This window comes from Sapajus apella, unplaced genomic scaffold, assembly GCF_009761245.1.
Source record: "Sapajus apella isolate SASKATOON/1434 unplaced genomic scaffold, GSC_monkey_1.0 scaffold6, whole genome shotgun sequence".
Lineage (NCBI taxonomy): Eukaryota > Metazoa > Chordata > Mammalia > Primates > Cebidae > Sapajus > Sapajus apella.
The window spans coordinates 13804673-13815434 of NW_022436946.1; the positions used below are offsets into that span (position 1 = coordinate 13804673).

General features: G+C 35.5%; 1 protein-coding gene and 1 pseudogene across 8 annotated transcripts in view; one reads left to right on the forward strand and one right to left on the reverse strand.

The window, feature by feature from the left end:
- The window catches only part of BCLAF1 (BCL2 associated transcription factor 1), a 32096-nt gene extending 28079 nt beyond the window's left edge, over positions 1 to 4017 (forward strand). For 6 of the 8 annotated variants that reach the window (XR_004267770.1, XM_032274695.1, XM_032274697.1 and 3 more), the window contains 2 exons: positions 1144 to 1356; positions 1508 to 4017. Coding sequence is in view for 6 of the 8 variants with exons in the window: in XM_032274695.1 (XP_032130586.1) it covers positions 1144 to 1356; positions 1508 to 1513 (219 nt within the window). In the remaining 2 variants the exon portion in view is untranslated. The remainder of the gene's footprint in view (positions 1 to 1143; positions 1357 to 1507) is intronic. The other 2 variants (XR_004267771.1, XM_032274696.1) reach the window with 2 other exon arrangements.
- Positions 4018 to 7882: 3865 nt separating this feature from the next.
- On the reverse strand, positions 7883 to 8001 carry LOC116549846 (annotated as a pseudogene).
- Positions 8002 to 10762: the final 2761 nt, after the last annotated feature.

The window sequence follows — 10762 nt, forward strand, 5'->3', positions numbered from 1 at the left end:
TTGGTTTGGTGAATATAGATTATTAGCAGTTGGTAAGTTCTCTTTCATATAGTCTGTTACCCATATAATTGAACTTTTCAAGCTATGAAGGAGATTAATCAGTTGAGTATGTCCAAAGGCACGTTCTATGTTTTAAAAAAAAATACTCATGTCACATACTATGTAAAAAAAGTTTTAGCAGCTTTGGATGGTTGCTCACTACTAGTACTCCATAGATTATACAACATTTTGTTAGCATTATACCCCCTTTGCTCATAAAGGGTCATCAGTGTGCTTTATTTTTCATTTTTTGTGGGTGACAAAGCCAAAAAATTATTAGCAGTTAATTAAATGATACATAGGACTCCTTTTTGACCTTTTGTATGCATAATACCCATCTCTACTCATCTACAAAGTCAAGTACTTTACAGTTTTGCAGATTGTTTTGCTTAATAGAACAATTCACAATTTGGGGAACATCTGTATTTGAATACAATTAATGAATAATTAAAGCTGGAATGTGATAACACTTCAGATGGATGAAGAAGAGCTGAGTGAGGTGTTAACTCTAGGGATCATGTCATGATTTACCACTGAAATTCTCTAGCCCAGAACATTGATATGTACTATACATTGATCTAGATTTAAATCTCAGAGGATTTAAAGTCTACCTTTATATATAAAGTATAAAATAATACCGGTTTTATTTAGTGAATGTTGTTGTAATGATATTTTTGTGACTTTCTGCATTTTTATGACTAAGGTAATTTTGTTGGGAAAAGCTGGTTGTCTTATCTTATTGCATATGGCCACATGCAATGAGATAACAAGTGGATTTAGACTGACATAATAATAGAAAAAAAAAAACAAAACTCAGAATTCCGACAATGGTAATTTAGCAGTTGAGATTCTCCAAATGATTGTCTGGGTGACCCTCAGTGCTTGGGTTGCTAAGTAGTAAGATGTAGTTATTCTCTTGATGATGGAATCTATTTTTGTTGAAAAATTCAGTTTTACTGGTTTTGTTTTAATGTGTTTTAGAATATTACCAACCTCACACACCCAGTCTTCAGAAGATTAATACTATGATTTATGATTGGAGAAATGATCATCATCTTTACAAGAAACACATTTCATTGACTGTTGTTTTTAACCTTTCTGTAGCATGACGACAGAGATGATGGTGTGGATTATTGGGCCAAAAGAGGAAGAGGTCGTGGTACTTTTCAACGTGGCAGAGGGCGCTTTAACTTCAAAAAATCAGGTAGCAGTCCTAAATGGACTCATGACAAATACCAAGGGGATGGGATTGTTGAAGATGAAGAAGAGACCATGGAAAATAATGAAGAAAAGAAGGACAGACGCAAGGAAGAAAAGGTATAAGATTTCAACTTGTGATTCTGACAGATTTTTTTGGTATAGGTTTGGTGGGTGAATTAGTTAATTAATTCATTTTTTGGAACAGTTACTAATATGGTTCCTTTTTATGCTCCACATTTTCTGTTAATCTTTAATTTTTCTCTTTTAGGAATAATAAATATGAAGTAAGATTGCAACAGAGAGCAGAACTTGCACCCACCATTTTTTACCTGAAATTTTGTTTTCAAATAAGAATGTAAGCATTTTACTTAAATTTTACTGTTTGCAACTAGTCTGTAGAAATTTGTTTTAAGTCTTCAAATATCTCGAGAAATAGTAGACTGTATGTTGAAAATTGTACTGAAATAAAGTAGAAAATTGTTACGTACCATATTTGTAACTATCAACTTTAAAAAAAAAATCTTTTAACGTTTTTGTTACATGCATTGTAATTCTGCTTTGTCTATAAGATATGGTCAAGTACAGCTCTGTGAAAGTTCTGATTCTCTTCCTTCCCTGTTTGTTAATGTTTTATTCTGAAGTAAACGTTAGCTCTGCATATAAATCCTGGAACAGAAATTGTTTATAGAGACTACACTAATTATTTTAACTGTATACATCTGTTTAATTTGAACACACTACCTTGTAGGGTGACTAATTTTTGAAGTACACCACAGACAAAAAGTTGATACTTTGGTAAACTAAGCTAGTGTAGAACTTAAGCAAATGCTTAAGAGCGTATAAAAAAAGCTTTGCCAATAACTAAAAAGTACAAGCTATTAAAAATTAGATTGAAAAGTTTGAGAAAATGTTATTTTTACTGAGAGTAAGCGGTGGCCTATAAACATTCTTAGGAGCCTTTTCTATTTGCGTTCAAAATTGAGTGTTCTTTTTCTAATTTGATAGTTTGAGTCATGGTCTTAGATATTAGCTATTTGCGAGAGGAAACTGGTTTGTAATAATGCTGCAAATAGAAACCCCATTCCTACTGAACATCTTAGTCTTAAACAGAGCAAAACCTGTAATTCTGGGGTTGGTATGGAGGAGGTTTATTCTGCAGAATAAGTTGATATATTAGTACCTGATTTTATATCTTACATATTTATTTGAGCTGAACATTAGTTTGTAGTGCATCTATTAGTAAAAATAGAGAAACATAACATACTGTTCATTAATAGTATTTTAAGTAAATTGTTTTTCCAATGTTACCAATAAAAGTTTTGGCAGGAAGCTTGTTGGCCGCATTGATCTAACTTGGTTTTTTTCCTCCCGTTTCAGTTGCAGTATATAAAATGGCTTTTTCTTTTTCTTCTTAAGGGTTCTATTCTTCAGGTAGATAATTTTTCAAATGTGAATTTTATTTTGTGTCTATATGATAGCTCTTAAAGAAGTGAAAATCTGAAATAGTAAATTTCAATGTTAAGTCTGCTTTATGGGCATATATAAAACTAGACACATTTTATTAATTTAGTTGTGTGTGTGTTAAAAGGAGCTAATGCTTATTCTGTTAATGTAAACTTATGAAGATCTTAAGTGTATTGCTCTTTCATCTTAAACACTTTTGAGGATTTGCAATGCATCTAGCAACCTGGATTTACAGCCAGGGAGGGACATTGGTTAAGAGCTGAGCTGTTGGAAACAAAACTAAAAGCAACCTCGACATATGTGATGTTTATGGCTCTCAGCTCCTTAGTATTGTGTGATTTCCCTCCTTAACATGTCTTTCTGAAATTGTCTGTTAAAGCAGAGGAAATACCTGCCAAAGCAAGTATGTATTGTATTAATCAGGACATAACTAATATTGTCCTGTTCAGAGTAATATTTACGTGTGAAAGCAACATGGATGTAATCCCCAATTCAGAGTTTTCATGACCCTCCTGTATACAAATAAATACATAAGAGTTATTTGGTTAGACATCAAATCTGTGTGCCTGACTATGTGCTTATCCACTTAAGACAATAGGTAAAAGATCTGCAAAATTAATAGGGAGTGGGAATAAAGCTAATTCCTGTGGGCAGGTTATATTTTAAGTTCAAATGCATTACTTTAACCTTTGGTTACTTTCATTCTGTCAAACAAAATTGAGGAAAGAGTATGATACCAGAATATAATACTAGGCTAGGGTGATTGTGAGAACTCTGTAATAGAATCTCATTGTGGATGTTATCTTTTTCAGATCCAAGCATATAAAAAGTAGTCTGTATATTTTTTTAAGCAGTTTAACTCCACATTTTACGACATTATAAAAGTTGAGTGGTTCCTCTTGGTAAGGATATTTGCTTACAAGTGCTAGGAAATAACTTTTTGATACCTGCATTAACAGACTTTGTTTTGCCTAGAGAAGGCAATAAAAATGAACCAAAGGATATTTCCAGAAAGGATTAAGAAAGCTGTTTAAGAAGGCCATGACTCTTTAGGTGTGTATGTGTACCTTTCAGCATCCTAGGAATTTTTATATTAAAAGCAAAATGTTTTTCCAATTACAGTCTACTTCAGGAATTACTATTGTTCCTTTTGTCACAGGTAAAATCAGTGTTGGGAATTATAACTTGAGAAAAATATTACCCAGTAAGATTGAATGTAGACAGCTAAACGATTCTTACTCAGTGTGATGTATAATGCAACAGGGACCCTTGTAAATTGTCATATGCCAATAAAATGTCACAAGTAATAACGGCTGTTGTTGTTTTTTTGTTTTTTGTTTTTTTTACCTGTGTTTATTCTATACCACTTAGTTCTATGGCCTATTTCTAGATTTTAGAATATCAGCAAATCTGTTAGGAAGATTACTGGTGTGGTAAGGCTTGATAAATGCCTTATAAAATTCCTCAAACCTTGTTACTGATTTTTTTTTTTTTTCTCTTGTTTCCCCTGGGAAAATGTGAAATTTTACAGTTGGTAAATCTAAGTAAGCCATTATTTTGAAATAGAGGAATTCTAGATTTTTAGTTTAATCCTCTTTTTCTTAACGTTAATCTGGGACCTTATCACCAATAATAAGGTGATTACGTCTCTTTCTAAAAACATAGTAGCTAGTGAATAACCAAAAAGAATTGTCCTTTTACTCACTTTGAGTAAGATCTGATATAATTCTTACCATGTGCCATCCCGTCAACTTTAACAAAGCATTTTCACGGAAATTTGTGTGCTAAGACAAACTGACACATTTTGACTCACACAAATGGCAAATTATCCCTTAAACATTTTGTGAGAGAGCCAGGTATGGTGGCTTATGCTTGTAGTCCCAGCATTTTGGGAGGCAGGTGGATCACGAGATGAAGAGATTGAGACCATCCTGGCTAACATGGTGAAACCCCATCTCTACTAAACAATGCAGAAGTTGGATGGGTGTGATGGCGTTCGTCTGTAATCCCAGCTACTCAGGAGGCTGAGACAGGAGAAACACTTGAACCTGGGAAGCAGAGGTTGCAGTGAGCTGAGATTGCACCCCTTGCACTCCAGCCTGGTGACAGAGTGAGACTTTGTCATAAAAAAAAAAAAATTGTGAGAGAGTTAACTGTGTGTATGTATATATGCATGTAAAGGATTGTGTAAGATCATTGGTTGCTTAATTATACTGGATAATTTTTATATAAAAATTTCTTATATAAAAGTATGCTACGTTATTAGGGACATTTAACTTGTTTTTGTTTTTCTGGGTTTCAACTGGAATCCCTTTGGTGGGGATGTACCTTAAGTTTCCTTGTGGAATAATTCACTTACATCCAGGAAGAGGAGAAGTACAGAGGCCCTTCTCAGTTTACAAAGTTGCTGAAGAGGGAAGGCAAAGGGAGAAATAAACTTCATTGATATTGGGATTAATTTGGCTAGACTCAATCTCTTGAGTATACTTTAAAATTAGAAAGTAATATCTATTATGTTTAGAGTTCTCACATAATTGAAACTATTCTTAAATCTGTTTCAAATTTTATTGGGGTTGATACTAAAAATAAGTACACTATTCTAATGAAGTTTAAATGAATAAATTTTAAATTTCTTAGGATTCAGAAATGTATGGAATCTAGTATTTAATTAAGAGCCACGGAGATTGTGTTGATTTATGAGCTGGACTTTTGTTTTAAAAACTTGCACTAATGATTAACATGTCAGTGATGGTAATGAAACCAAACTTGTACGTTTAGTTAAGGGTGCCACTTTTCTTTATGTTACCAAATTACACCTTGAGCCTTTAAAAATGTATCTCACTAATTAAAACAGGAATTGTTAGGACAGCATTCCACCACATAATGTGTCTTTAGCATAATAGGTATATAGGAAGATTTTTCTTATGGATACTTTTGGTGTTTTGCCACAGTGAACTGATTTGTAACACTTATAAAGTGCAGAAGGTAATACTGAAAATAGAAAAGGGCTGGGTGAGCAGGTTTTAATGCTTTTCCCACAAGAATCTGAATTGAATTTTTCTTAATCTTTTGGGGTTGGCTAGCTTCCAGATTCATTAATAATCAGCTCTCCCTTTAATAAAAGTACATGATAGTAGTGACAGTACATTTAGGTGGTGTGAAATGATTTACAATCACAGCATGAACTGTGTATTTGGCAATGATAACTCCTTGGTACTGTCATAGTGATTGCAAATTTCATGGACTGCGAAGAGCTACAATAAATAAAAAGCACACCCTCCAGAATAGTTTACTACCTTACTGAGTCCCTCACTGTGGAAAATATTTCAGTCTCTTGCACTAGAAGGGAAAACTAAACTTTCTGTTGAGTTCTCAGGATACTTGTAAGGTTGCCATGAAAAGGAATCTTAAGTGCACCTCGGCCTCCTGAGTAGCTGGGATTACAGGTATGTGCCACCACACCTAGCTAATTTTTGCATTTAGTGGAGACACGGTTTCACTGTGTTGGCCCGGCTAGTCTTGACCTCCCAACCTCAGGTGATTCGCCTGCCTGGGTGTCCCAAAGTGCTGGGATTACAGGCGTGAGCCACCACCCTGGCCATAATTTTTTAATTTTTAATTTAGTGTGCTTCTCACATCCAGCCGGCAGGATTAATTTATTTTTTATTTTTTACTTTGCCAAAGGATTTTCCCACTCCAGAATTTTTTTTGGAAGAAGTTGAATATCACTGTCAAATGTATTTGGGTGTGGTGGCTTATGCCTGTAATCCCAGCACTTTGGGAGGCTGAGATGATCACCTAAGGTCGGGAGTTGTGAGACCAGCTTGGCCAACATGGCAAAACCCCGCCTCTGCTAAAAATAGAAAACTTAGCAGGGTATGGTGGTGCGCTCCCGTAATCCCAGTTACTTGGGAGGTGGAGGCACCAGAATTGCTTGAACCCAGGAGGTGGAGGTTGCAATGAGCGGAGATCAGGCCACTGCACTCCAGGCTGGGTGACAGAGTGAGGCTCTGTCTCAAAAACAAAAAAACAGTGATTAACTGATGTCAGCATACTATTATTAAAATGGCTTGAAAAAATAGACTTGTGGAGTAATACCACCTCAACATACAACTGACGAATCGGATTTCTGAGTAGAGTTCATATACTGCAGTTAAGGGGATTTGTCAGCTGGGAAAAATGACTATCTTCTAGAACTTAATTTTAATTTGTACTGTGAATTGGAAAATGGGATATAGAAGTCATGAAAGTCTTTGGTAGAACTTGGAGTGAAAAATGGATGGCTTATTTAGAAGGAAAGAAGTAACAATTTCATTCATGACTTACTGGAAAACTAAAACACAGTTTTTAGAGTCCTTTCTAGATTTCAAAGTATACTTTTTCCCCTTGATATAACCTTAAGATGATCTTCATATTTATAAACAAGAATATTTGTCCTTTACAAAAGATGGGGTTCAGTTAACAACTGAATTATGTAACATTCTGGAATGTTAGCTTTAGTTACAAAGCTCTAGTTGAGGTGTGGGGAGATCAGATAATTGGTAAGAAATGGCATATGGCTTTTCATGTTACAGATTTAGCTGTCCGGTCCTCTCAGGACAATATTATATCTTGATTTTATCCTGTATTCTCAACTTGGGCAACGCTAGAAAATAAGTATTTGGCTAAAATAGTCTGTCACTAAAAGGAAAGAGATTCAGAGCTTGAATTGGCCAATAGTAGCTGTATCAAAAAGAAATAAGGTAATCAAATGAAACCATTTCTGGGAAGCATAACTATTTCTGCGTCCACATCTTGAGATACTTGTCCTTAACGTTTTCATTTAGATGTTTATATTACTAGAGTAAGTCTATTAAGTAGGTTCCTATTCTTCCTAGAATAGGAACAGGTTTTCAAATGAGTGTTTCTTGTGACATTTTTTTTCTGGTGGCTGAGGACATAATGCAGTGTGTGTAACAGTAATAATAGGCCTTAAAACAGTCGTGTCTGAATATGATAGTGCTCCAGGTATTAGGAATATCTAGCAGAGTAATTGGATTAGGATGTATATTCTTAAAGCAACTGTAACTTGTAGGTTTAAAATTCTGTATTTTGTTTCACTATTTTGGTAAGTATGAGCTAGGCACTGGACCATCAACAAGATAAGGCTTTGTCCTTTTTATTCATTTTTTTTTAAATAAGCCTACAGCACCCGGTATCCCCAGGCGGTCTCCCATCCAAGTACAAACCAGGCCCGACCCTGCTTAGCTTCCGAGATCAGACGAGATCAGGCGTGTTCAGGGTGGTACGGTGGTAGACTGTCCTTTTCATTCTTGCATTATATATAATATATGAAAATAATATTTTCTTGGTTTATATATTCATAGGCCCTATTTTTTGAATGAGCTAGGCTCCAAATAATGGGGTACTAATATTGCAAATCAGGATTCTTTTAGTAACTCTTCGGTACTTTTAAGGATCCAATTCTCTGTCTTTCATTCAGAGTTCATCTATTTAAACTCGCCTCTCCTAAACACTGGGAAGCCTCAAAATTTTAGACACATGGTATGTTGACATGTGTTTTAAACATAATTTTCTGGTATCCTAGACAAATCTTAGTCCTGCACTATCTTACTGAATAAGTTGAGAACTAGAGGTGATTATTGATACAACAAAGTAGTTATGGAGAAGGTTCAAAAGTAGTTCTCAAATAACACTGCCCAGTAATAAATTTCATGTATATAACAGCCACAACCTATCTTGAATGTACTGTTGACAGAAGCCATTTCATAGTCTCAGTCATCATTAAGGAAAAGGACAGCAGAAGTAAGTTAAAATACCGTAGTGGGTTGAAAATCTAAGTCCCGCCTGGCTAAGTAATGTTTAGGATCATCACTGCACAACAGAACTACACAATATCATAGTGTTAATCCTAAGTCATAAAAGATTAGTTGGAAATGTGTGATTAATAAAATTTCGAAAAAGTTTTTAAGGTGTGACAAGTGCCTGAAGGGTTAAATATCCATTTGAGAAAATCCATTCTAATACCTCAAAATCCCCTGATAATGCCAACTCAGTAGGAAAATGACTTCCTTACATAAGAGGGACTTTAGACAAAAATGGATCTTTTCCTGAGCTAATAGAGTTTCTGGCATAAAGTATTATAATGTATAATAGGATACGGTTTAGGAGAAAAATGTGAGATAAAACTAAACCTCTCAGTACTAATCATTTTCAATGTCAAACTTTCCTCACATTATTTGAAATGCCAGTTTTTATTCAAAATTTCCAAGCTTACTATTATACAAAGTTCCCTTGCCATTTTGCCATTTGAATATTCCAAAAGGTAAAAGATAACTAAAAACCTATTGTTTAAAAGGAAGTAGAAAGGCAATACAGATTTCACATGAGGGCCTGAAAGTAACTGGAATAGATATAGAGAGTTTTCACGGTGCACTCATATTTTGGAGTTAAACATGTTCTAGCACTTCAAATCCAGCATTTCACAGCTGTTGTCTTTATGGCTACGTTTATAAAGTGAGAGGGGGTAGCAAAAATTAGTAAATAGTAGTACATAGCATTGGTATGGGGAAGGAACAAGAATCGTGGAAGTACTTTGTGAATGAGAGGTTTTCAAATATTTTTATCCAGATGCTGGTGACTATGAAATTGACCTCTTAAACTTCTCTCTTGAACTCCACTTTTTCCCTCCAACTCTTCCCTGGATAGTTCTGCTGGAACTTCAACACTGCAAACAGAATTCATCATCTGTACCCCATCCTACTGCAAACTGATGTTCTTTCCTTTATCTGTTTAGCTAATTGGACATCCCTATAAAGTATGTTCTGTCTTTCCCTCTCCACCACCACACCCTCCACCCAAATAATAGATGCTCATCACTGTCCCCAATTGTTGCATTGGTCTAGTTTGGACTTGACCCATAAATTTCATCTTTATATTGCCATCTCTGGGACGTTTTTCCAGTGCAAAATTATTTTAAAACCAAATTGATGTCTTCCTGTTGCTTGAACCTTAGTCATGATGAACTATAGAACTCCCTATGAGCTGTTTTTTGCTGCCTTGCCTTATGCTACTCCTTGTTCACTTACCTATCTAGTCTTTCACCATAGCAAAAAATTTCCAATTCCTTTTTTTGTTCTGAGGCCATTGAATGCTGCACATACCTTTAGCAGTTCATTCCACTTCATGTGTCTCTGCCAGAATAAAATTTTAGCGTTTAATATTGTGCATGGTACACATACTGTAGTTATGTAATAAATGGTCCTTGAGTGTATAAATGAAAGAATAATAATTGCATGTTTATAGAGGCTTGATTTAATTTTATGGCTGCTGCTGCTAGAAACAAATACAATCTGGGCTGTCTTGATGTGCTGAATAAGAGTTCACCTTGCAGTGATCAGGAAAGTTATATTGTTAATCTTTCCTTCATTGTTCAGGTCACCCCCGCGTGTTTCAGAGTACCATGTTTAAAGAGAAAATGTTTAATATATTTTAAAAAGAATCTAGGAGCTCTAGGTATGAAATAGTGTCATGTGAATAGTTGGAAAAGGTAAGTTTACTATAGGAAAATGATTACTGAGATGGGTGTGTGTGTGTGTGTGTGTGTGTGTGTGTGTGATGGAGCCTTGTTCTGTCGTCCAGGCTGGAGTGCAATGGCGCAATCTTAGCTCACTGCAACCTCTGCCTTCCGGGTTGAAGCGAGTCTCCCGCCTCAGCTTCCACAGTAGCTGGGATTACAGGCACACACTGTCATGCCCAGTTAATTTTTGTATTTTTGTAGAAACGAGTTTTTGCCGTGTTGGCCAGGCTGGTCTTGAACTCCTGACCTCAGGTGATCAGCTCGCCTTGGCTTCCTAAAGTGCTGGGATTACAGGCGTGAGCCACCGTGCCAGGCTGTGGTAGGTTCTTGATAGCTGTGTTCAAATCCTTAAAGGGCCTTCCCAGAGAATAGACATATTCAAATCACATAGGATCAGGAGACTGGTATTTGATACCTCCTTGTCCTCCCATCTCCTCATTTTAACATGTTACATATTTAAAGGACAACTCAGAGCCAGTA